Source organism: Mauremys mutica, chromosome 24, assembly GCF_020497125.1.
Source record: "Mauremys mutica isolate MM-2020 ecotype Southern chromosome 24, ASM2049712v1, whole genome shotgun sequence".
In the NCBI taxonomy this organism is placed as follows: Eukaryota; Metazoa; Chordata; order Testudines; family Geoemydidae; genus Mauremys; species Mauremys mutica.
Genome location: NC_059095.1, coordinates 3,496,157 through 3,522,719, shown reverse-complemented (window position 1 = coordinate 3,522,719; position 26,563 = coordinate 3,496,157). Strand labels below are relative to the sequence as shown.

Sequence of the window (26,563 nt, the reverse complement as noted above, 5' to 3'; positions counted from 1 at the left end):
GATCTGACTGTCTCTGGCCTGCGTCCATCTAGGGATGTCCTGGCTGGCCCCTGAAACTGCCCTGCGGCTCTGATCACCCTGCCATTGCAGCTAAAGGAGAATCTCTGGTGCTGTCTAGAGCATATGACACACAGCACAGCGGCTCCGATTCTATCCAGCAGGGGCCATTGGATGAACCCTCTTGGGATGTCCCTGAATTACCGGCTGCTCCCCGGACTCCCTTCTCTTGCAGTTACCCGTGGGGGGAGTTAGAAATGTGCTTTACGTGGTCACATCGGTGCCTTCGCTGAAGCACTGAGACTGTGCACCCAGGTAAAGCAGGAGGTTGATTCTCCGAGATTCCCCTGCGTCTCCTTGTGACTTCTGAGGGCCCCCAGCTCCAGCAGCACCCCAGTGAATCAGGCCCATAAGGAACCAGATTCCAAGGAGCTCTGCTTTAGCTCTGCCTAGCTTGCTGAGTGCCTGGGCCAGCTGCTGTTGGTCTGTGGGTCGGCAGGCTTGAGCTCAGTGTGTTTATTGCATGTTTACTCAGGAGAGATGCTGGGAGGGGGCAGCTGGGTCAGGAGAAAGGTCCCCCCCAGGCGTTGGTTTCTGAACCATAAGACACTGATTCAGCAACAGCACTCTGCTCCCGGAGCTATGTCCACAGCTCCAAACAGCTGTGTGCTGATAACACCCTGAGCCCGGGAGCTTGGCAAACATGAATCCGTCCATCTCCCCTTTGCAGACACCCTGTCCGATGGGGCAGCTCTGTGCGATTCCCCAGCCAAAGGCAGTAAAAGAGTGAAGGATAGAACCCAGGCGTCCTGGCTCCCGGAGCGGGGCCGTGAGCCGCTGTTGAGGCTGCAGAGTGACTATTAGCCCCTGTAGTGGAGTCACTGCCACCAGCTGAACTGGCTTCTCTAGCTCTTGGCTGTGCCAGAATGGCCTTAACGTCGAGCGGAGCTGGCCCCCCAGAGCCCGGTTCCTTTCCGGAATGACACCCACTGACAATAGACCAGGTTGCTTTGGAAGGAGAACCCTGCCAGCGTGTTTGTTAAAATCCCCTTTGCAATAGAGAAGCGGGAAGCTGTTTGCATTGGCAGCCTGTTCTGATCCCAAGCTCGGAGCTGCAGCCGGCCAAGCGGGGCTTTTGTGCGACGGTGGGTGATTAATTTTCGGAGCCGCTGTTTATGTTGTGTGGTTGCCACATGTTCGCCCGGGCGCTTCCCTTTCATGTGGATGCCTGGGTCTGGATTCTGATCTTGCTCACAGCTGGCGTAAGCCCACTGAAGCCCGTGGGTCTGGTGGTGGTAATGGAGCAGGACCCTGCTGTGCTGGGTGGGGTACGAACAGAACCCAAAGCCTCTCGTACGCCGAGGTAAATAGGGGCCCACTGAAGTCAATGATGTTGCTTTTTCTATTTACACCTGTCCGTGGGAGCAGCATTTGACCCCTAGATGCCCCCCTGATCCCTCAGAGCTCCCTGCCAGGCAGGTCCCTGTCCCTGGCTTACATTGATTATCCTAAATCCTTCCACTCATAAAACAATCTGCTGAGTCCCAGAGCCTCCCGGTCCCCCTGGGGCCAGCCGTTCTCTTTGAAATGCAAGGATTTCTCCCCTCTCTGTGCTCTGCCTGGTTAGACTGAAAAGGCCACGCGATCGTGGGCCGAATCCAGCCTTCGGCTCCCCCTGAGGTGCCAGCGGCTGCCGCATACCTGCCTCTGAGGGCAGGAAAGGACTAAGATGGGCATTCTGGAGTGATCGGAGCTGGGGTTAAAATTTCAGCAGGTGTTCAAACCTCATGCTTCAGGGCACAAAACAGTCACCAGCAGGGGCCAGGAAGGAATTGTGCTTGTGCACCTGGCTGGTGCTACACAGCTGGATGAATTATGGAGTTTTCACGGCTTCCTCTGGCCAACTTCAGATGCACTCTCTGGGGGTGGGGAGACAAGTCATGGGTCCCTCCTGGGTGGGGGGAGGGGGGAGCTAGCTCCACATATTTTTACGTGATCTATCAATTCAGTGTTTTATTTCACTTTCTCTTCTGGTCCTCCTGGGTCCTGGCTGGGTTTCTTCCTGCCAGCCCCAGCGAGAGCGAAGAGGGTAAGCTTGGAGGACTAAGAACCATGCTGCCCTTAATCCTGCCTATATCCCAGGCTGGAGAGAGGCGCTGTCTGCCTTTGTGGGCAGGTAGAACTGACCAGGGGAGGGCTGTGTGGTCTGTTAACCCCAGATTGGCTCACCTGGCAGAGGCTGGTAGGGGAGCTGGGGGTAGCCCCTGTGACACTGCACCCCATATTCTTCAGAGGTATTATTATGGTATGAATATGGCATAATTCTGACGTATTTTATGCCAGGTAGGTCATGTGACAGATTGTTGGAAAGGTTCTGATTTACTGAACATGATTATCCTCTGTGTACGCAGGTCTCATTTTTGTGTCTGAAGTCAGGAATATTGACTCTGTAGCTGTATTACAAATGTTTACACCTGAGGAACGCCCACTAGGCAAAAGACTGTCAGTCTAGCTGGCCAGGGTTCATTCCAGTTAATGAACCATTAGGGAGAACAATAGGCCTTGGAAGAAGCTTATTCCCACCTCGGGGTCTTCCTGAGGACACTACAGACAGGCTCTGAGCAATGTGACACTGTGGGGACAAGTGACCTGGGGCTGGACTCCATCTTGGGATATCCGTGTTTTTCTACTGACTGGCAGGGGAACCAGGCTTGGGAACCAAGGGTTCCTGCCATATGCAGAAGCTACATAAGGCAGGGGAATGAGATCGCAGTTCTTCTCTGACTCCCCACCCAAAGAGACTCCGGGAAACATCTGAGGAACAAGGACTGACCTGGGGGAAGAGCTGGACCCGGCTCAAGGGGTTTTTGGCCTGGGGAAGGAACACCTGGGGCTTTGAAGCTGTAAGCCAGTGCAGCTGGCCCCTGAAGAATCTCTGCCGCCTGCTTGAATCATTACTTAGGGGGAGGCTCGGCTACTCATAGCCGATCTATGTAGCATATTAAGCTTAGTTTGCGTGTTTTGTTAATTTGCTAGGTAATCTGCTCTGTTTGCTCTCCCTTATAATCACTTAAAATCTCTCTTTTGTAGTTAATAAATTTGTTTTTGCTTTGTCTAAAGCCAGTGTGTGGGAGTCGTAACTCAGGGCAGAAAGCTGTTTCGTATCCTTCTCCACATAGAGGGAGGGGGTGAATTTCACGAGCTTACGCTGGACAGATCTCTGTGCCGTGCAAGACGGTATCAGTTTGGGTTTACAGTGGGGGGGGACACTTAGCTGTAGCTGTCTGTGTCACAGCGTCTGTGGGCACTGCAGCTGGGTGTGGGCTTGGCAGGCTGGTCACAGCAGTACAGTGTTAGAGGGAGCCCAGGCTGGTGGGTCAGAGGGCTCAGTGGTACCCCCGTTTCAGGTGGCACCCCAGGTGGTACCTCCAGCCCCCTCAGCCCTTTGGGAGCCCCCAGAACATAGCGGAGCAGCTGGGTACGTTGCTAGGCCTGCCGTGCCTGGGTATAATGAGGAAACACAGTTCTCCAGAACCCAGCTGTGGCCCGGAGGCTCCCTTGTGTTCTTTATCATAGAACATCAGGGCTGGAAGGGAGGGACCTCAGGAGGTATCTAGTCCAACTCCCTGTCCAAAGCAGGACCAACCCCAACTAAATCATCCCAGCCAGGGCTTTGTCAAGTCCGAACTTAAAAACCTCTAAGGAAGGAGATTCCACCACCTCCCTAGGGAACCCATTCCAGTGCTTCACCACCCTCCTAGTGAAATAGTGTTTCCTAATATCCAACCTAAACCTCCCCCTCTGCAACTTGAGACCATTGCTCCTTGTCCTGTCATCTGCTACCACTGAGAACAGTCTAGATCCATCCTCTTTGGAACCTCCCTTCAGGTAGTTGAAAGCAGCTATCAAATCCCCCCTCATTCTGCTCTTCTGCAGGCTAAACAATCCCAGTTCCCTCAGCCTCGCCTCATAAGTCATGTGCTCTAGCCCCTTCATCATTTTTGTTGTCCTATGCTGGACTCCCCAATTTTTCCACATGCTTCTTGTAGTGTGGGGCCCAAAACTGGACACAGTATCCAGATGAGGCCTTACCAATGCCGAATAGAGGGGAATGATCACGTCCCTCGATCTGCTGGCAATGCCCCTACCTATCCAGCCCAAAATGCCATTAGCCTTCTTGGCAACAAGGCCACACTGCTGACTCATATCCAGCTTCTCATCCACTGTAATCCCCAGGTCCTTTTCTGCAGAACTGCTGCCTAGCCACTCAGTCCCTAGTCCTGTAGCAGTGTTGCACAGAGAGCGAAGACTCACCAGCTGGAGGGAAAGACCTTAGCTCCTGGCCCATCTCCAAGGGATTCCCCAGCCATTCCTCCTACAGGCGAAATCTTTCAGTGGTGCCCAGTGCTGGAGATGAGGATCCTGGTGGAGGACGTGGTGAAATGGGCCGGCAGGAGGAACTGAGAGCTGAACCTCATGTGTGGGTTATCCTAGAACTAGTAGGGTGGACAAGATGGGTTAAGCCCCTCCTGGTAGCCAGGCCAGGACTGTCGCCATAGCACATGGCCTAGCGTTCGGTGTGGCTGTGACCACTGCCCCCGGGAAGCAGCCTGGTTCAGCCCAGAGAAGAACAGAGGTCAGGACTCCTGGGTTCTCCCACTGATGCACTGCATGGCCTTGGGCAAGGGGCGGCTTTCTGTGCTCCATTGGGCTGGGCACACCTCCAAGAGATGGCCGGTCCGTGCCCCGAAGAGCTTGCTGTCTATGTAACAACGCTGACCCATTTACAAAGTGCTTTGAAGCCGATGGGGGGGTGGGGGGAATACTGCAGTGGGGCCCTGCTCCAGGGCTGAGGTCTGGCTGCTCTGAGAACACAAATATATCAAAAGGCTGAGGCTTGTGACTAATAATAGATGCCCTTTGCAAAAAAGGTTCCTGCTCCTCGGTCTAAATTTCCCCTTTATTTACCATGTCCAATTCTTCCGTCTGTCAACGCCCACTAAACTCCCTCGCCCTCCTTCAAATATTTGATCACTTAGGGGTCAGGTTCATCCTTCCTGTAACTCTGCTGCAATCCAGGGAGCTGCACAAGGGATCTGTTTGGCCCTCACCTTGAGTCATAATTTAATTGTGTATTTAGCTCAACTTTTTTTTCCTCTTAGTTCGCTGTGTGAACAGACCAGCTAAGCCCCTGGAAAATCACTGCACCCTTCCAAAGCACACACGGGAGACAAACCCCCAATTGTGCTGGAGGAACGAGGAACCTGCTTGTGCTGTAGTTTCTCTTTACCAATAGGGAGCCTGCTTGCATGTCGTCAGTTCTTTCAGGAGCTCGGAGAGCTTTGGTAGTGAGCTCTGGTGCTGTCATTCAGAGCTGGGGTAAACACACGCACGGCCATTGCCTGCTTTTACAAACCACTGTCTCCCATCTCCAACAGCAAGACTACGCTCGCTGAGCTGGGACCGGAACTTAGCAAGCCTGAATCTCGGGCTTTGTCTCCAACCACTAGCCCATATTCCCTGCCAGAAACAAACCCAGGAGTCCTGACTCCCTGTTCCCTCAGTTAACCACAAGCCGGCATCTCTCCCTGCCAATCGGTTAGAGTTTAGAGTTCCTCCAGGAAGTGGTGACCCATCGGCTTTGTGGTCTGTGGGGACACAACATTCTTCCCTGCCCCCTGGGCGCAGCGACAGCGTTTGCACTGCAAAGCCCTGCAGGCATTTTGTAAATTCACGCTTCCTCCCGGGGCACCCTGCTCCTGAACGCAGGCAGCCCTGCCGATTAAGGAACATGGTTTTTCCCTCTACCACATGTCGGTCTGAGTGACAAGGATTTGGCAAGCAATGAGGTTGGCTCCCAAGCATATTTCCTGCTACAGGAGCATTTCTATTGTTCCCTTTGTGATCAGACAGGGATAATTACGCAAAACATCCCTTCCGTGCAAATACCTGAGAATCGCACCTAACGCGGCGAGGCAACGCCCTTCACTAGGGCCGGCTTATCAGCAGAATGTTCTGCACATATCGGCTTTGTGGTCAAGTCCTGTTGTTTGCAGCAGTGTGTGGTATCTGCAAGGGCCATCACAAGTAGGGTGGTTAGCATTGTGCTTCAGAAATAAGGGACTGTTTTCTTAGCACCCCTGCCCCACCTCCTCGTAATATTATCATCATAGTTAGTAGTATCGATACTACTAACCAGCACTCCCCTACACTCGCCAGGAGTATTTCTTGCTGCTTTTCGTGGCACTCAGGCCTTGGCTACACTTGCAGATTTGCAGCGCTGCAGCAGGGTGTGAAAACACACCCTCTCCAGCGCTGCGAATTGCGGCGCTGCAAAGCGCCAGTGTGGTCAAAGCCCCAGCGCTGGGAGCGCGGCTCCCAGCGCTGTACGTTATTCCCCACAGCTTGTTACAGAAAACAAGGACGATTACCGTGCAGCCAGGCTCCCACACAGCTCGCATTCCGGCATTGTCTCTCTCGTTTACCAGACAACATACCTATACAGCCCCCAGGGACAGCTAACGTACTAACACTGCAAAAAGAGCAAGGGCAAAGTACCAGATGTTGGTGTTGGAGCTTCAAAATGTTGCCAGCCACAAAGGAAGCTAGACAAATGCAGAGAGGAAATAAGGTGTAGGTTTTTAACAGTGAGGGTAATTAACTAATGGAACAACTTACCCAGGGCTGTGGCGGATTCTCTACCACTGGCCATTTTTAAACCAAGAGTGGATGTTTTTTAGAGAGCTGGGATTAATTCAGGGAAATCCTGTGATGTGGAGAAGGGCTGACGATGATCTCAGGGATCTCTTTGGGCTTTGGAATCTATGAACTCTTAGGAAGTGTGTGTCAGCAGCTAGGGGGCCTGGGATGCGTGCGGCACTGGCGTTGGGGCAGGGGAGTCCCACATCCTGAGGCACAGCTCAGACATGGGGCTGTGAGCCTGCGGCTCTACCCTAGCGACCCAGAGCCTGGAACAGTGACCTGCCTCTGCCTGGACCCGGCTGGCTTAGAAGCAGAGGAGATCCAGCAGCCAGATCCGCTCTCAGCAGACAGGACGCATCCCAAGGGGACCAGGGCCAGGTTGTGGCAAATAGCCCGGGGCACACTCAAATCGGAAGGCTCCTGCCTCAGGTGGGTAAGACTCGTTATCCCTGCTCTGCGGAGGGGGAAAGGGACTTGGCCAAGGTTAGCCAGAGAGTCTGTGCCCAATCCCCGAGCCCCACCACCTGCCTTTGGGGTCCGGAGAAGCACTAACCAGGAACGCATGTATTTGGCAAACGTAAACCCAGTCTTGAGGGAATGGCTTGGTTGGCACATCTGCAGAGAAACAGACCTGTCTTTCTCCAGCTGCATGTGTCTGGGAGGGGCTGGCATGATGCCACAGCACATCCGGCACCATCAACATCTCATTGCGCAATGAGACGCATGTCGAACTGCTGCAGCCTTCCTGCCCCACAGCTGTACAGAGCTGACAATGCGCCTGCCCTCCAGGATGAGAGATGCGAAAGTATTTACGGCCTCTGCAGACTTTGTCCACATGAAGCCACTCCCCGCCGAACCTCGCTGCTGAAATGCATCCACTTCTGGGGTGGCACCAGCTAAGGGAGCTCAGCAGCCCTGGAGGACAGGCAGTGAATAAAGAGCTGAAGTCACAGGGGAGATGTAGGGAGGCAGAATGTAACCGCACCGGCTGGAACAGGCTTCCGTTACTCAGGTTAACACTCCATCTTTTGGAAGTCGCTCTCTTCCTGTTTCTCCGATGATTGCAGATTTCTAGGCTCTGTGTTTCCATAGACTGGGATAATACAGCCCCCCCCCCAGATTGCCAAAGATGAGGAGCCAGGGCCCATTCAATAGCTGTTAATATCTGGGCCCTCCAGAGAGTGAGTGTCCCATTGTCTGAGGCTTGGCTGCAGCTGGAGCCGTGGACTCAGTGCTGGGCACTCAGACAGAGACGCAGGAGTGATTTTGTGCTGCTAAGACTAGATGTTGGAATCAATGACACAGACTTGGGAGGCTCCTGAGGGGCTGGGAAGGTGCTGAGCTCATCAGAGCAGCTCCAGGGATGGACTGAGGCAGGGTGGAAGGTTCTTTAAAAAGGAAATAAAATAGGGAACTTCTGCGCCTAATTCTCAAGGAGGCTTAGGCTGCTCTGACAGCATAAAGGGGTGTAAATGCCATCCCTGAGCATCTTCCGTCTGTGCCGGGGGCCTTCCTGCTCGCAGCCCCTGACGTAGGGGGTATGTCGGGCGTGTGGCCAGAATGCATTGCACTACAGAAATTTTCTGCTCCCCAGGGGATGCAGAATGTAAGTTAGAGCAGCCCTGGGGCTGCTCTAAGTTACACTGGAGGCTGGGGAGGGCCCTGCACAGCCCAGGAATGCAAAGCCACCTTAAACCACCCACTCCACCTCTGTCCCCAGCAGAGGAGCCGAGTAACTAGGAACCAGGCTCGCTGCCTCAGCATTGGCGTTTTTTTAAATCAAAGGGGCCAGGCGGGAGTGGAAAGTGTTAATCACTGAGCTGCTTACGCTTGCTTATCCGAAAGCTGGGCTGGCGTCTTTGCACAGACAAGGCCTTTGGGTTGCCCCTTGCTGCGAGGTTAACCCAGACTCCCTGTCCTCCTCAGAGTCCAAACACAGATAACAGCTCTCCAGTGACTTTTTAAATCTCTCTCCCTCTCTCTCCCTTTTCACCCAGTTTTCCAGTGGCTCTGGTGAGGCCGGACCTGGATCTAGTCAGGAAAAATCCCCCATCAGTGAAAACGCCTCTAAAAGGGACAGGCACCCGGTGTCACAAAGCCAAGGGCCTGACAGAGGCAGTGATGTGAGGGGGGCTGGGGGTGGAAGATGCACTGTCACAGGGGAGGGCCTGGGAGGCTTATAATGAGAGCTGGTTGGAAAATGGGTATTTGCCACAGGACTGTTTGGCTTTTTATGGCTTTTTTTTTTCTAAAAAACAGGCCAAAAATTGGGGGAAAAAAATTATTATAAACATAAAATGTGTGACAAAACCTGAAACGTTCCAAGGAGAAAGAACGAGAAATCCTTGTGGCACCTTAGAGACTAACAAATTTATTTGGGCATAAGCTTTCGTGGGAGAGCAGCTGCTTCCCTGGAAAATTTTCATCTCGCCGAAACCCCCAGTTCTCGGTATAAATTAGGAGGTGAAATTTTCCGCCTGCACGGGGGTGGCTGCAGAGGGGCTAGCCAGAGAGCCTCTGGTTGGCACTGCAGAAGTGCTTGAGCCATTGCCTTGCCCTGTCCTGACATAATCCACCAAGGTGCTGCCAGTGGAAATGCGCAGGCAAAGTGTGGGGCACCCCCCTGTAGAAACAGGTCTGTCAGGAGCTGGAGTCGCTCCTTTAAGGCTCATAGAATATCAGGGGTGGAAGGGACCTCAGGAGGTCATCGAGTCCAACCCCCTGCTCAAAGCAGGATCAACCCCAACTAAATCATCCCAGCCAGGGCTTTGTCAAGCCGGGCTTTAAAAACCTCTAAGGAAGGAGATTCCACCCCCTCCCTAGGGAACCCATTCCAGTGCTTCACCACCCTCCTAGTGAAACAGTGTTTCCTAATGTCCAACCTAGACCTCCCCCACTGCAACTTGAGACCATTGCTCCTTGTTCTGTCATCTGCCACCACTGAGAACAGCCGAGCTCCATCCTCTTTGGAACCCCCTTTCAGGTAGTTGAAAGCAGCTGTCAAATCCCCCCTCATTCTTCTCTTCTGCAGACTAAACAATCCCAGTTCCCTCAGCCTCTCCTCATAAGTCATGTGCTCCAGCCCCCCGATCATTTTTGTTGCCCTCCGCTGGACTCTCCAATTTGTCCACATCCTTCTTGCTGTGATGAAGATCTTGGATTCAAGGGCTGGTCAATTTTCATCTTTCTCTCTAGTCAGTTTCACGCCCTGGCTTTGCATGGAGCTGCACCAGGCTGCTGGGTTTCCTCTCTGCTCCCTCCCCGGCCTGTCTCTCTTTCCACTCCTCCCCCCCCGCAACATCTGACTGGGATGTACTGGGTGGAGGAGGGGTGACATTTGGACTCCTGCCCCCTTGGGGTGCAGTTGCGCAGCAGACCCCTGATCTCTGTGATCGAACAGGGAGCAACCGCGGTCCCTCAGCGCCTCTCTGCCTGCTCTAAGGCATTGCAAGCAGAGCTTGGGCCCTGGGCAGCCAGTGGGCCTTTGGGGCATCATCCATCGCTGCTCATGGCCTCCTGGGCTGTGTGCATGTGTCCCCCAGAGCCCGATGGCATCGTACAGCTGTGCAGAGGGAGTGGGGAGCTCTCTGCTCCCTTCTCCAGTGGCAGCGTGTTGCAGCTCGGCTCAGCACAGCTGTAAATCACTGCACCAGTGCAAGGTGGTGGGGAGTCACTGGATTCTTTTTCCCACACACTTATTCCTCTCTCCTCTCCCCCATCCTGCGATCCCTTACCAGGAAGCACCCGACACTTACCGCTCAGAACCAGCCCCGATTCCCCTGGCAGGTCCCTTCGCTAATTACACTCTCTCCAGCACTGGTGAGAAAGTGGTGTCTGTCAATGCATTGCTCATAACCTGCCACCACGCCCTGGGCCCTGGGCTGGAAAGTGCCTTTAAAAACTTCCTCCTTACGACTTCCACCTACTCCCAGCACTGAAAGGGTGCCTGGCATTGGAGACACACTCCTTTAGCCAAGCCTGGATGACCTTGGTCTCCCATCAAATAAATCAACACCCCTCTGGGAAACTCTAAGCAACCTCCTCTCTTATCGCAGACCTGCTGGCTAAGTGACTCCTGAAAAACGCTCACAGCCCAGAGCTCCCCAGGTAGACTGAGAAGCTGCTTCATCCCACAGGGATCTAGGATCACCAAGGAGTCTCCCGGGACCTCCCAGCTCCTGCTGGCAGCAAACTGTTTTCTCCTGTCCTGCTCTTGTTTTCCTGGCAGTGTAGTGGGGTTGGATTTAGTTATTTATTTATCTGCTTATGAAATGTCCTGTAAAACAAGGCTTTTATGAATCTTATATATATATATATTTTAGATACAGGAACATTTTGCTGAGCACAGCACAGGTTTGGAACCTGCTGCCTTTCTCGCCTGTATCAATTTAACAGGTCGCTCTTTTTTAATTTTTGAAGCTGGGTATTTTCTTTCTCAAGCCGTCACCTTTCGGCTTTCCAGGCACTCGGTGGGAAGTGCTGAGAGTTGTTGGCATTGGTCTGAATAGACAAAACAGGTTGGGTTTAGTTTTTTTGATCAGCTTCAACTGGACTTGCTTTAATTTCTAACCACGTGTTTTTAAAATACTGAAGTTCTCGGCTGTTTCAGTTTGTAAAATATTTTGATTTTTCAGAAAGGATCCAGGTCCGAGGTTTTTGTTTGTTTAAAAAATATTTGTCCCCTGCTGGTGCGGACACTGTGTGTAGAGACTTCTCTGCGTCCTGCATTCAAACTGAGAATTTCAGTTTCTGAAAGACTTTGATTTTCATACACAATTTGCTGTTTTTGTTAGTTTAAATCATTATTATTTGTTCCTCTCTCCCACGGTGAAATTCCCGTGGTTAATTGCAGGGTTTTTTACAGCCTTTTGCTGCCTATCTGTGTGTCTCTATCTGCGATTGTCTGTCTGTCTGTCTGGCCCTATCTAGGCGCGTTCCAAACTGCCCCTGCTTTGCTAGCGGAGCTCTTGGGTGGCTGTGTCGGGCCAGTGAGTTACGGCACAGGGCCCCGTTGCAGGCTGCTACCAGCTGATTTGCTTGCGGGGGGAATATTGTGGGGCCGAGGTCTGTGCGTGCCTGAGGCCGGGGGCGTTGCTCGGATAGCAGCTGGACCGATGTCCCAGGTGGGCAGCATGGAGGTTTTCATGCCGGAGATGCTAACGTTCAACCTCTGGGACTACGGAGTCTTTGGTCTGATGCTCCTGATCTCCACGGGGATCGGGCTTTTCTATGCCCTCTCCAAAGGCGGGCAGAAGACCAGCGACGACTTCTTCACCGGGGGGCGCCAGATGTCGGCCGTGCCTGTGGGGCTCTCGCTCTCTGCCAGCTTCATGTCGGCCATCCAGGTGCTGGGGGTGCCCGCGGAGGCCTACCGCTACGGCATGAAGTTCCTGTGGATGTGCCTGGGGCAGCTGCTCAACACCCTGCTGACCGCCTACCTCTTCCTGCCCGTCTTCTACCGCCTGGGGCTCACCAGCACCTACGAGGTACGGGTGCCTGGCGGGAGGCAGGAGAGAGGCCTGGGCAGCCAGGTGTCCGGGGAGCTTCGCTGGGGGTGGGTTTGTTCAGGGTCGTACTCAGTGCTCGTGAATTTGAGGGGCTGCTAGGATTGGCGAGGGGCATTTATGGGGCAGCAGGAGCTGGGCAACCTTCCCCTACACAGGAACACAGCTCTGGTGGTGCCCCTCAGTCCCGACCCGCAGCCCCCTGCTAGCCCAGCCCTCTGGCTCTGCTGACCACGTTCTCCTGGTTGCTGATGGGAAAGTTCAGGCATGGCCTGCTCTCTGCTGGCCATGCAGAGTCTTATCACCGCAAACCCCATGGATAATAGGAGCTGATAAATCCACTGTCCCCAGATCTCAGGGCGCCGGGGGTAGGGGGTGGGGGGTGCCCCCCTGGGATCCCAGTATTTCCCCTCTCCTCTTTCAGCCTGGGAGGCAGCTCGGGGGTGGATGTGGCTAGAACAGGGGACTAGGAGTCTGGTGTCTGTGAGTGCCGAGGGCCTGGCCCCGGAGAGCAGCTGCCTGGATTCCTGGCCCTGCTATTATCCCTGACTAACTCCAGGGCTCCTCACTGGCCTTCCGGGGAGTGCAGCTGCCGGGACCTGCAAGGGAGCCTCCCCGCCTGAACTCAGGCGGCGCCTGCTCCCTCAAAGGGCTGGGCAAGGAGGCGGGGGCGCTGACCGCCTGCCAGAGCTGGGTGGGGGCAGAGCACCACTTCCCCGGAGCCTGGAGCTCTCTGGCCGCCCGTCTCTAGCTACGTGACTTGTTCCCCTCGACCTCCGGCTCCAGTCTGGGGGAGCGGATGGGGAGGGTCCCGAATCAGAGCCCCAGAGCCAAACTGTGTCAGCTTTGGGGCGCTCGGATCCCGGCAGAGGTTCCCCCATCCAGGAAGAACGTGGCACCCTGGTGCCAAACCAGAAAGGGCTCCGGTAACTGCGCAGCCTGTGGGCAAGCGGGCGCGGCCCCAGAGGGTGAAAGCTCCCGGGACGCCTGAGTTGTTGGCACCGACGCACAAACTCAGCCAGAGCTGCCCTGGAGCTAAACCTGAGGGCGGAGAAATGAAAACAACCATGAGTGGCTGGGCCGCTGGGAGCTGCAAAGCATTCTGGGAACCAGCCCAAGCCCCTGAGGCTGACTCTGACTGTTCCCGAGTCTGGGGGGTGCTCGGGGCTGGGACTTCGTCCCACTCCAGTTCTGTGCGGCCTGCCTGGCCGCACGCTGCCTGCGCCGTTCTTGGGGGAGCCTCAGAGGGCTTCATCCCTTCACCACCTCCCGACAAGTCTCGAAGGCCGGCGCCAGCCTGTGAATGAGCCTCTCTCATACCCTGGGCTCTCCACACCCAGTCTGCAGGCACCACAGGCTTTGGGGAGCTGCCTGGCTGCCTGACCACCCTGGCGGAGGCAGCCCTGGGGGGCTCAGCGGTCGCTCAGTGCTCCGGGGGCTTTATTCTGTGGCTGGTTCCCACTGGCTGAGCATAACAACCAAAGCTTTCCCGCGCCATGCGCAGACTCTGTCTGGGAAGCTCAGCCCTTAAAGGCCCCGTCCCCAGTATCACAGGCCCTGCTGGCCAAGTGCCTCTTCTGAAGCCCTGGCGTGGATTCCTGGAGCGTGTGCCGGGACGTGTGTTAGCTGCGTCACTGAGTGGTGTTAACAGCACGTCCCGGGAGAGGGGGCATTAGCGAGCCATGCAGTGACGCGCGAGGCGGAGCGCCGGAGCCTCCTGCGAGGGGCAGCGGTCTCTGTGGTCTCTGCCAGCTCCTATGCTATTTCTTGAGGGGTGGGGGGGTTGCTGGAAGGAGGCCTTGTGGTTCAGATGCTGTCGGGGGAGATCTGGGAGTTCCTGGCTCTGCCCCAGACCCCCTTCCTCTCCTGATGCCTCAGTTTCCCCTCTGGCCAATGAGGCTGATGTCACATCCCTGCCTTGCTGGGGAGCTGTGAGGGGAAATGCATTAAGGGCAGGGTGGGGGGAGCGGGCAGCCCCCTAGTTCTAGTCTTGGGACTGCAGTGCTGCCTGCCCCGGGGCGTCCTCCACGGAACAGCTAAGGAATTTGGATCCCCGATTACCAGGAAAACGAATGGGATCCGGGAGCCTGAATCCCACTTCTTGCCTTTAGCCACGGTGCCCGGACCGGCTCTGCTCAGGGACGTTCTCTCCCTATTCACGCCCATTTCTGCTCCGAGGCCCATTCGCTGGGTGGCGGTGGAAAGGCGGCTGCTCCCCAGAGCTCCAGGGGTCCCCCTCTCTATCCCCCCGCCCCCGGCTGGTGAACCCACGGCGCCCTTGGGCAGCCAAGCCCCAGGGCGCCGGGTCTGTGTACTGGAGCCCCTGTGCTAATCTAATCGGAGGGGTCAGAGCTGTGGTTTGAACTCTGCTCGTCTGACGTTGTTACCCTCCAACCGCAGCACTGCTGTAAATCGGGGGGGGGGGACCTGCTCCGCAAGGAGCAAAGGGGTTTGCAATTCTGCACCTGTGCAAGGTGTTGGGGGAGGGGGGGCTGCACCGACAGGCTGAGACAAACCACCGCAAAGGAAGGAAACGGGCTAGATCGACTCCCCCGAGGAACCGGACTCGTCCACGACCCTCAGCAGCCTGGAGGCGCCTGTCCCCGCGGGCACGAGGCCCTGAGATGTGCTGGCTCACTGAGCCCCGTCCCGTGGAGGAGCTGAGCAAAGAGATCAGCAGCCCCCACCCTCGTATTTCACCCCCCCCCCCCGTTCTCTCTTGCAGTACCTGGAGCTGAGATTCAGCAGGAAGGTTCGTCTGTGCGGGACCATCCAGTACGTCATTGCCACGGTGCGTAGTCCGGGGTCTGGCTGGGGCCGAGTGGCATGTCTGGGGACGGGGGCCACACAGGCAGAGCGGGCTCAGCACAGTGATTCCACGTGGGCAGGCGGGGGGGGGGGGGTCTGAGCCGACACCTCTGCGGGGTCTGAGCTAAAGGAGCCGCTCCGCAGCATGGCCTAGTGGGTAGAGCACAGAGCGGGGAACCGGAGCCTCACTCTAACGCCATGGGGCAGGTCGTGTCCCGCCAGGTGCCTCTGTCGGGGGGGTGCCCACGTGAACAGCGTGAGAGCCGAGCTGCACCTCCTCCAGACCCGGTCCCCATTGTCTGACTCCCCGCCCCAGCTCTTGCTGCCAGGGGCTTGGCGGGCCCTGTGCTGACGGTGGGGTTGGGTCGCTGTTTGTTCCGCCTGCAGATGCTGTACACAGGGATCGTCATCTACGCCCCTGCGCTGATCCTCAACCAAGGTACGTCCCAGGCCCCCGCGGGCTTCCCCGTCTCAGGGTCCCCGGGAGCGGCACCTGGAAAGGGGCCTGGCCGCTGTTCCTTAGTGTTTCTGTTCCCATCGCGCCGGGCGCTGCCCTCTGGGTCCTGCCCCAGCAGCTTACAGTCGAGACCCTTCCTCTATTGCCTGTGCTGCGGCTGCAGCGGCTTTGTCCTCCCAGCGCCCCGTTCCCGCTGGCCCCACTGACTCCCGTGGAGCTATGGCCGCTGGGTGATGCTGATTGACACCAGCTGAGGAGCCGTCCCATGAGCACCATCACAGCCCACCGCTGCCTGGCCGGCTGCAGACTTCGGGCCGGGAGCTGAGCCGGGCTCTGACGTTTCGGGTGGGGGGAGATCGGGAGTTCTGTGCCGGGCCCGTCTCCCTGCGGGCCGCACGGCTGGGTCAGGGAAGGTCTCCCCTTCGCTGACTGGCTGCTTCTTTGGCTTAGTGACCGGGCTGGATATCTGGGCGTCTCTTCTCTCCACTGGAGCCATCTGCACCTTCTACACCACCATAGTGAGTACCAGCGCCCCCCCCTCCCCGCTGCTGGCACGTGCCCTCCAGCTGCTCGACTGCTTCCAGCAGAGATCACCGAGACGAGCGGGGTGGGGCTCACCTGGGGTGTCCGATGCAAAGGCTCCAGCAACGGGGCTCCCTCCTGTGCCCTGCGGGTCCCTTCCGCAGCCTGCTGGCAGGTCAAACCAGCGCGGACAGGAGGGGAATGTTAGCTCGCTGGGCCATGTCCCTACCCTGGCTGGGACAAGCTAACCCTTGGGGCCAGGGCCGCAGCCAGGGTAAATCAGTGTCGCTTCACTGACGTCAGTGGATCCGTGCGGATTTGCTCCAGCCCAGGCTCTGGCCCCTGGGGGCTGTGAAGTCACTTTGGTCCTGGCTGCCCAGGGCGCTGACCCTCCTCTGCTCCCTCTGCAGGGTGGGATGAAGGCCGTCATCTGGACAGATGTGTTCCAGGTGTTGGTGATGCTCTCTGGATTCATCGCCATCTTGATCCAGGGGACGCTGCTGGTGGGTGGCCCCAGCGCCGCCCTGGAGATCGCGTCCAACCACTCCAGGGTCAACCTGGCTGAGTACGTGCCTTTCCCAGCGGGGGTCTTTCCCACCAGAAACCCACTAACTCTGGGACACTCCGACCCCTACCTCCAGGTCCCACTCCCCTCCCAGGGCTGGGAAGAGAACCCAGGAGTCCTGGCTCCCAGCCCCAGGCTGGCTACAGTGGGGTGTCACTGAGCAGGGCTGCTGTCTGCCCCAGGGCTTCTCCCAGACGGTTTCCATTCTCCGGGCTGGCAGTCTGTGTCCCACACGGGATGTTCCCGGACGTTCGTTGTACCATGACAGCACCGAAATGCCAGCCCATGACCCTGGGATGTCCCAGCGGGACTGGGGTGGGAGGTGGAATTGCCAAGGTGGTAGCCTGGGCCCCTCACCCCCCCAACCTCACACCCTTATGGAGCTGGGTAAATAGTCTGGGTTGGGAGACTCCCCCCCTGTATGACGGGCTCAGTCTGTGTCTCGCCCGCAGCTTCGACCCAGACCCCCGGAGCCGCTACACCTTCTGGACCTTCACCTTTGGGGGCACCATGGTGTGGCTCTCCATGTACGGCGTGAACCAGGCCCAGGTCCAGCGCTACGTGGCCTGCAAGACGGAGAATGAGGCAAAACTGTGAGTCCCCGTTGCCTAGGGAAGGGAAACTGAGGCAGGGTTTAACTTCCAAGGGAAGCGAGAGCCTGGTGGCTGGGGAACTCGGCACAGAGGGTGGAGGAAGGGGGACCCTGTTTGAGTCACCTCATGGCGGCTGTGGCCAGTGCTGGAGGCTGCAGAGTTATGATCCAGTGTTGCCATGTAAAACTGCACGTGGATCATAACCCTGCAGCCTCCAGCACTTCCCTGTGCGGTTGCCTCCTGGCTGGCACAGGAAGCCCAGGGTGCAGGTGGGAAGAAGGTGCCCTCGTCCCTCCTGATCCACCACTGTGCTGGGGCAATGCAGCTGGGGTTTCCTGGCTCATGCAGGCTGCTATCTGCCCCGACGCCGGTATCTCTAATATCAACATGGCAGCTGCCACGCAGCCTTACGCGCCTTCCCCCTCCTCCTGTGTGAGTCTATAGACACAAGCCACCGATAACCCACCCTGGCCTCCTCCAGTGCTCTGATAATGGCCAGGGGAGACTTTCGCTGCCCCACCCGGCTGGCCATGCCAGCGCTGGGACCAACCCGCACGTACTTATCGGTGTTCTAAGAACCTCGTTTCGTGTAGGGGCAGAAAACCAGCAGAGATTAAAGCTCTTGGCTGCAGCGATATCTTGTGGCAGTGAGTTCCCCAGGCCATTGCAGTAAAGGATGAACTGTGACCATGGGGACTTGCTGGCTTGGGGTGGGGCTTAGTGAGGAGCCACTTGGGTGCTGGGGAAAGGAGGTGGAGGAGAGGTGCTGCCAGGGCTGAGGTTTGCATGGTGTGGGGCGGGGGGTTGGGGGGAGAGGAAGCCTTCCCTGGAGCTTTGTCAGGCTCTGAGTGGGCGGTTGTGGGGGATTGCGGAGAGGAAAGTGTCCGAGCTCACCAGGACTCATGTGGAAGCCAAGAGGGGATTTGCCCAGCCGGAGGATCGTTCCTGGCTCAAGGGTTAGGGTTAGGGTTAGCACAGAGATGCTGCACAGGGAGCCAGGCCGGGTGTGGCTCTGCCAGGCAGCGGAACTGGCTTTTGCTGAGTAATTGTGACGCTGCAGCTCTGGTTTGTTCTGCAGACAGTTAGGACGCGTGTTCCCCAGGTAGCTCTGTCCCATCCCGGGGCTCCCAGGGACCAGGCCAGTGGCAGGAAGCCACCAATGAATCCCGCGCCTGGAAGGCTACAAGTAGCTAGCGCAGGTCTGGGGGAAGCAGGCGCCAGGTGACAGGAGACCATTGTTCTCTGCAAAGCGAGCCCCAGCCCCTGGCTTCCTCCCGGTCCCTGCAGCTGGGCCCTGTGTTAGAGGGGATCTCGCGGTGAGCCCCCCGGGCTGGGGGCCAGGCCCTCTGGGATCACTCTGCGCAGTGTGGGGCAGCCGAGGGGCTCTGCTTGGAGGCCGGGATCCCGCCCTCGAGCTGGGGCACGTTCTGGGAGAGCAAGCGGGGCCCTGTGCTGAGGAGGGCGAGGCCGGATACAGGCCCGACCTGCTGTGCCCAGGCCCTGACCTCCAGACGTGCTGAGCCCCTGGGGCACCCACTGGCTCTGGCTGCTCGCCTGCCGATCAGGCCTGGGGCGTCGCAAAGCAGGCAGCCCCCCAAAGCACCAGGCTCTGTCTGGCCGTGTTGGCTCTAGTGCCCTGGCTGGGTCAGGGCGAGCAGGGCCCTACGACGGACCCTCTGGGAGTTAGGCACCCAAGTCCCATGGGAATGAGGCACCTCCCTCCCAGCCTGAGGGCGTGGGAAGCTTGCCCTGCCTCTGCCGCAGCGGGGGGGATGAACTGGGGCTGCTGACGCAGCACAACGGTGGGGCTGCCCCGGCCCGGCTCCTGGCCGGACGTCACTGCGTGGTGTTGGCTCTGGCCCGGTTGTGATCTCTGCTGCCCGTGTGTTCGCAGTGCTCTGCTGGTCAACCAAGTGGGCCTCTTCTTCATCGTCTCCAGCGCGGTGGGCTGTGGCCTTGTGATGTTTGTGCTCTACAGGGACTGCGATCCCCTCCTGGCCGGCTACATCTCTGCCCCCGACCAGGTACCCACGGCCCGGCTGGCCTCCGTCCCCGCTGCAGGGGAGCCCTGCTCTAGTGAACCGAGGGCTGTTTGAGCAGCCGGGGGGAACTGCCCTGTTAATGACCAGGTGGAGGAGATCAAGGCAAGAGGCCAAAATGAGGGAGCTTGACGAGCCCGCTGGTGGATCGTTGATTCTTTAGAGGATGTGGGCAGAGCATGGGCCTGGCAAGCAGGACACCTGGGTTCTTTCCCCAGTTCTGGGAGGGGACTATTACCTAGTGGTTGGAGCGTGGGACTAGGAATCAGGACACTTGGGTTCTAGTCTTGGCTTGATCCGGGGTGGGTCCCTTCGCCTTTCCGTGCCTCAGTTTCCCTATCTATAAAGCAGGGCTGATGCTTTGCAAAGTGCTCCCAAGCCCTGGGATGGAAGGTGCCATGCCCGGCACTCGGTATTGTGCTGTTAACCCGCCTCTCTGGGGCATCACCTTCTCCGTGTCCTGTTCGACGGGTTTAAGCTGCTTTCTGAGGAGGAGGCAGCGAGTGGGAGGAGTGGGGTCCTTTCCCCAGCCCACCTTAGAGGAGGGGGTTTATTGTCACTCCCCTGGGAGCTGCCCCCTCCTCCCTGCCTCTGGCTCCTCTGTAACGTGGCCGTCTCCTCCCTGCAGTACATGCCCTACATGGTCCTGGATATCTTCGAGAAGTACCCGGGCGTGCCCGGTCTCTTCCTGGCTTGCGCGTACAGCGGGACCCTCAGGTAAGGGGCAGAGCCCAACTCCCCCAGCAAAGCATCGCAACAGTGGCTGCAGCCCTGGGCTCCGTTTGGGGACCCACCTATCCCCCCCCCCGCCCCACTCCCCTTTGTTATTCCACGGCTCGGCGCTGGCTCTGGGGTGGAGCTCGTCAGCTCTTTAAACCCCCCACAACCAGGGAGGAGGAAAGTCGCTGGGCCCAGCTGCAGCTAACGGGGCAGTTCCGGGTGAAGACTGGGGTCGCCGGCACTGGGGCTGGATAGGACTGTGGGGCAAGTGGCATGGGCGGTCAGCACTGGCTCCCGGGCCAGGGGGATGTGCCCTTTACCGAGCCACCCACCCAGCTCCCTGTGGCACAGCGCCCCCTAGCAGCGTGCTGGGGCACGAGCACCCACCCAGAGGGGAGCGCACCCTCTACGTCACCTCCCTGTTAGTCTCCCATCCAAATATCCCCCTGGCCCAGTCCCACCTAGCCTGGGAGACGGGAGGATGACAATCCCGTGGGCCCGGCGTGCATGACTCTCCTCTGCTCCCGCCCTCTCTCCCCAGCACCGCGTCCACCAGCATCAACGCCATGGCAGCCGTCACCGTGGAAGACCTGGTCAAGCCCAACATGCCCTCCCTGTCGCCGCGGAAACTCACCCTCATCTCCAAGGGACTCTGTAAGTGCGGGGCTGGAGGGGGGCGGGAGGGATCCTTGCATTTGGCTGCATGGCGACGGGGCAGCGGCAACGTTCGGCTGCCCGGGCCCGCAGCCCAGGGGTGCATCTCACCCTGGCTGCTTCGGGCTCCATGGCTAAAGGGGGGGACACATCAAGGCGACCAGCTCCCCATCCCCAAGCTGCTCCCTGTCCGTCCGCCCCCCCGATTCCTCAGCCCCCTGCAGGGAGTGGGTCTGATGCGGCTGCTTCCCCAGCCTGAGGCTGTTTTTTTTTCTCCATTCTGCAGCGTTAATCTACGGCACCTCGTGCATCACGGTGGCTGCCTTGTCTTCACTGCTGGGAGGCGGAGTGCTGCAGGTAAGCTCCCCCCCCCCCCCCGCCCGCCGGATGGGGCCGCGCTCCGGGGGTCTGGTTCGATACTCGCAGGCTTTGTTCCTGGCCCCGTCCAACATGCGCTGCCCTGGGTCCCCCTTTCACGCGAGTCGGGGTGGCAATGACATAGGGGTCTACCAGCCAAGGGCTCTGTGCCCTTCGCCCATCCCCCTAGCCCTCTGGTCCTGCTGCACCCCATCTCCCGCGGAGCATCAACCGCTCCAGCCGAAGTCAACGGAGCCTCTGAAAAGCAAGCGCCGGACGTCTCCCACTGGGCTTCCAAAACTAGAAGCTTCCCAAAGCATTTGGGAAAACTTGGGGGTTGCGTGGGCACCGATGATGCAGATATTGGTGCCAACACGCTGGAGTTTGGGATCGTGGCTCACAGGTGCCTCTCAGCGCAGGATCCCACAGCAGCTGTTGGGTTGCAGCGACACAGCCTGGAGACGGATCAAGCTGAAACTCAAGTCCCCTCTTTCAAGTGCACGAGGTTTTTAAGGCAGGACAGACCTGTGGCTCCTGGCCAGACCCTCCTGATGGGAGCTGGTCAAAGCCCACCTGGCCCTTCCCTCTTTTCTTAACAGAAGATGCAAATTTCCACAAAACCCAACTTTTAGTTTGTGATGTTGGGGGCGGAGGGGAGAGGGAGAGGGGAAAACCACTCCTGGGTTTCCATGAAAATGGGAATTCTCTCCCGAAAACTCCCCTTTGTCAAAAACGCTATTTTTCATGTAAAAATAAAAGCGGAGATGGGAAAGTCTTGACTTGCTCTCCTCCCGGGACCCTGAGTGCCAAACCCCGTCCAGATCCTGGCTGACCCCCACCCCATCTCCATCTCTCCAGGGTTCCTTCACCGTCATGGGAGTGATTAGTGGCCCTCTGCTTGGAGCCTTCATCCTTGGGATGTTCATACCCGCCTGCAACACAGTCGTAAGTCCCTGCCGGTGGACCAGGGGGGGAACGGAGGCTGCTGCGGTGCATCGGAAGTGGGAAGCTGGTGCTCAGATTGGCTCTGACTCTGCAGCTAAGGGAGTGGGAGATCAGGGGCATCGATGGGCTGTAGGTGAGGTGTGGGCTGCCGGCTGCCTTCTTCGATGCCAGCTGCCTGTGGCTGTCTCAGGTTGCTCCCGAGAGACACCGAAGATGCTGGCCCTAGGAGCAGGCACCCAGCTGTGTGCGTGGAGATGCCCAACAGCCGTGTGTGGGGGGGTGTCTATTGCCCAGGCCCTGGCTGAATCCTCGTTTCTTTTCTGCTTCTAGGGGGTTTTTGCAGGCTTGGGGGCTGGTTTTGTCCTCTCCTTCTGGGTGGCCGTGGGGGGCACTATCTACCCACCCAGCGAGGACATCATGGGTGTGCTGCCCTACTACGGAGACCTGTGCCCGCTCTACAACGCTACCGAGGGGATCAACAGCACCATCGTCCTGGGACCCCTGCCTCCGCGGAATGTCTCTGCACCCCTGGAGAGGTGAGGCCAGGAATGAGGGGGCTGGATCCCAGGCTGAATATTCCCAGGGCTGAGGGAACTGCCTGGGGCGGAGGCTGTCCAAGGAAAGAGATGAGGGCCAGGCTGTGGGTCTGGACTCTCCCAGAGCCTGGAGGTGCGCCGAGCTGAGGGTTCGGTTCAGACCCATTGTCCGCCAGGGTTCGAATGGTGGTGGCGGCGGGTGGTCACTGGGTGGCGCTGCTAGTCTCACGGGTCCTTTCCTGAGCTTGCGAGCCGACATCAGCCTCCAGCCGTGTTCTGAAGACCTCCCGTGTGGCCGTTAGTTTCACAATGGAGCTTCTGTGAGGGGAGCTGTTGCAAACAGCAGGGGAACTTGCTGCCTGCCTGAATCTCTCCGACGGGAGTCGGGTCTGGGGACAGAGGTGCTCCCTGAAGCGGGGCAGTGGTGCATGGGCGGAGAGCTCTGGCAGAGGGGCTCAGCTGCGTGCCGTCTGTGATGGCTCTGCTCCAGGACTGGGGTAGATCGGATAAATAAACCAACAAAGTATGCGACGCTGATTTCTCCTCCTGCAAAGCCCCGACCTCATCAGATGGGCACCTCTGTCATCGGCACTATTTGTATTTCGCACTGATGGCGTGGTCGGACCTGCAGACCTCCGGCATGTTGGGTGCAGTGCGAGGCTCAGCCCTGTCCCGAAGACGTTCCCTTCTACGAGCCCAGAGGCACAGGGGGCTGAGCCAGGCCGGTGGGCTGAGGGAAGGCAGGGCAACCGATATCACAGGGGGTGAACAATTCTCAGCCGTGGTGACCCCCAGGAATAGAACCTCCCTTGACTAACCTAGATGTATTGGGTCATGGTTTTCTTTAGCCAATCGCGACGTCCTTTCCTCTGCTTTACTACCATGTCCCTTCCTTCGCAGGCCGGCCATTGCCGATGACTTCTACGCCATGTCCTACCTCTACTATGGGGCTTTGGGGACGCTGTCCACCGTGGTGGTGGGGGTGCTGATAAGTTACCTGACAGGTAATGCCAGCTGCGAGGTGCCAGCCCAGCCAACGGGCAGGGGTGCCATGTGTTGGGTTGGCCCCTGGCATCCCATGGAGCTTGAGACTGGGTGGAGGGCAGGAGAGAGAGAGGCAGATGTGGTTGCTCTAGTGAGAATGTGGCACTGGTGCAAAGGGCCAGACGAGCCCACAGCTCAGGGGCGGCGAAGGGGCAGGCTTCCCCCACGGGCTGCCCCAGCCGTGACCTCTCGCGGTAACCGGATAATCCAGTGGCGGTGGCCAGTTCAACCGCTGGCCTCTCTGCCAAGCCTGCCAGCGAGTGACAGTACCACGGACACGTGTCCACGGGGAGCTGGGCTGAGCCCCCCCCAATGCATGTCCCGAAGCCCAGCAGCCAGCACTCAGACAGCAGCAACTTGGTCGCCGTCGGCAGCTACGAAGGATGGGATCTGTGTCCCGTCACTGCCGCGCCTGGACCCAACCCCCATGCATGGAGAGGGTCAAACGAGCTTCTCCTGGAGATTACCAGAGCGTGGAGGGCCCAGGACAGCGAACTGACCGCAGGCCTCCACTGGGGGAGGGAGGATACTCTTGAGATTAAACTTTGGGAGAGGGAGTCAGGACTCCTGGGTTTCATTCCCAGCTCTGTCATGGACCCGGTGTGTGACCTTGGGCAAGCCGGGGGTCTCCGTGCCTCAGTTTCCCCATCCGTGACATGGGGAGAATGCTCCCTGGCCTCATCAGGAGGTGATTCAGTGTCCGCCAGGGCTGGAGGGTGTCGGAGGTGGCGAAGGACTGGCACAGCCACTGCTCTGCCCTGTTCCATGGTGTTTTGTTTAGCCAGAGTTGTCATTAGACAGGGACTTTGCCAATCTGGTTTTTCATTGTTTTTCGGTAGGGCCAACCAAGAGGAGCCAGATGCCCCGGAGAGTGCTCTGGTGGGACATTATCAAGGAGACGTCTTTGCCAGAGGGCAGGAAAACCCCCTTTGAGGACAGTCTGACCAAGGTAACGGAGTCAGGGGGGGGCCTGGTGCTCAGGGCAGGGCAGGAAGGTTTTGTCCCTGTTCCCTGAGAAGTTTCCGCCAGCCCAGTTTGCAGCCTGGGGCTGCCTGCCAGGGGTGGCTCTAGACATTTCGCCGCCTCAAGCACGGCGACATGCCACAGGGGGCGCTCTGCCGGTCACTGGTCCCGCGGCTCTGGTGGACCTCCCGCAGGCGTGCCTGCGGAGGGTCCGCTGGTCCCGCGGCTCCACCGGGAGGTCCACCGGAGCCGTGGGACCAGTGGACCCTCAGGCATGCCACCGAAGGCTGCCTGCCTGCCGCCCTTCCAGCGACCGGCTGAGCACCCCCCGCGGCATGCCGCCCCAAGCACACGCTTGGTGTGCCGGTGCCTGGAGCCGCCCCTCCTGCCTGGGCATCTCTGGGCAAAACCGCAGTTCAGTGCAAAGCAGGGAGCCAGCGCGTCCTTGGCCAGACAACGGAGTTGGGTGTCCCCAGTAGGGACCCTCTGCCTGTCCTGCAGGGCCTCTGCCCGGGTGTCCCCAGGGCTCACTTCATGGGAGGCAGCTTTCGCATGGTCTGCCTGGCTTGGGGGGCTGACGTGGGGTCACCTCCCCGCCCCACTGACCGTGTCGCTCGTGGCACACGGCACAGCTGGTTCGCTGGCAGGGCTGGCGATGCTGCAGTGGCCGGCTGGGCAGGAGGCTCACACTGGACACATAAGGGCGGCGGGGCTTTCCAGTGTCAGCCCCACCTCCTTCATCTCCGCTCTCCTCCCGCAGGACTCGGAGGACTCCCCCACTCTGCAGAAGAAGCCGTTCAGCTCCTCCACGTTCCTGCTGGCAGGGCTCACGGGCAGCGAGCAGGCCGACCGGGCGCTGCTGGCGAAGCAGGCGGAGGCGGGCGCCCCCTCGCAGTGCGACTCCGAGGAGTTCCTCTGGCTCTGCCACCCTGTCGACACCGGCTGCTGCCACCTGCTGCGAGAGACCAACGTCTAGGGCCGGGCAGCGCCGTGGGGCTGGGCCGACGCCGCTGAGCTCCAGCCCAAAGGGGAGGCTGCGCTGGACTCACCCCAGAGCCAGCAGGGGGTGAGGGGAACGAATCCAGCGCCCGCCTCAGTGAGGGAGCAAAGGACAGAGCAGCCCTGGGCTGGCCAACCCCCTCCACGTTCCCCCAGCAAGGACATTCGGGGGGAGGGTATTCTCAGCATAACCAGGTGAGCGGTTACAGCACCCCCCGCCCTGCACCGTCCCCCTCCAGGGGTGCCCGGGGCTCTGACTGGCCGGGCAGAGGCTGACACTGCAAAGCGGCTGCTCGAAGTCGCCTGGATGCTGCAGGCGCCAGCCCGGCAAATGCCACGTGGGTTTGGGAAGGCAGTAGCTGCACGGAGGGGCTAGTGCTGAGCCCCGTGGCCGTGACGGAGCAGGGCCTTGTCGAGAGCGGCCCAGCCCCTCCTGGCTGCTAACATAGCGACAGATGGAGCCCTGGGATTTAGGTTGGTGGTTTCTGGGGAAACTGAGGCAGGGAGCAGGCAAGGGGCTTGGCAAGTTGAAGAAAGGGCCATAGAAAGAACCCTGGAGTCCTGTGCTGAGCAGCGCTCGCCATGTAAAGGGCACCAGGGGGGGAGACCCGCGCCACCTGCTCCTCCCTTCTGAATCCCTCTCCCAGGCTGCCCGCGTCCTCACCTCTGCACCTGGCAGGGGATCGTCTGCGCTGCGGGTCCGATAAACCCTCGCTAGGCCAGGCCTCATCCAAATCCTGCCTCTGCCCCCCAGCCCCACTCTGACAGCAACCGGCAGCTGAAGCCACCCGGCACTAAGTACCACATCAGCTCATTTTAACCGGTGTGGGGCAGGGTTCGGCTGAGCTCAGGGGGACAGATGGGGTCGGGGCAACTCTGCCCTGGCCTCTCAGGCCAGCAATTCGGCTGCATCCCCTGATTTCCAGCTGGGGCTGCGGGCCGAGCTCTCTCCTTGGCAGGCTCAGGCGGCGCCGGTCAGGCCCGACGTGGGGTTTTTAGGGAGTGTTTGGAGTTGAGTGACTTGCTCCAGGCTCCCTCTGGCAGCGTATCGGCCTGGCTGCGAGACTCCTGCTTCTTGCATAACTCCTCTGGGCCCGACGTACTTTATCGACCCATCACAGTCTGGACCTGCTCACGAAATAGCTTATCGGCCCTGCT

General features: G+C 58.7%; 1 protein-coding gene across 1 annotated transcript; it reads left to right on the top strand.

The window, feature by feature from the left end:
* Positions 1–11,831: 11,831 nt before the first annotated feature.
* On the top strand, positions 11,832–26,549 carry SLC5A5 (solute carrier family 5 member 5). Its single transcript, XM_044998399.1, has 15 exons — positions 11,832–12,185; positions 14,929–14,994; positions 15,399–15,450; positions 15,919–15,986; positions 16,401–16,555; positions 17,008–17,148; positions 19,043–19,172; positions 19,816–19,904; positions 20,449–20,561; positions 20,848–20,918; positions 21,777–21,863; positions 22,194–22,399; positions 23,300–23,403; positions 24,283–24,392; positions 25,167–26,549. Exons 1-15 carry the CDS (start codon positions 11,832–11,834, stop codon positions 25,380–25,382), a joined length of 1,962 nt encoding a protein of 653 aa, XP_044854334.1. The 3' UTR covers positions 25,383–26,549.
* Positions 26,550–26,563: the final 14 nt, after the last annotated feature.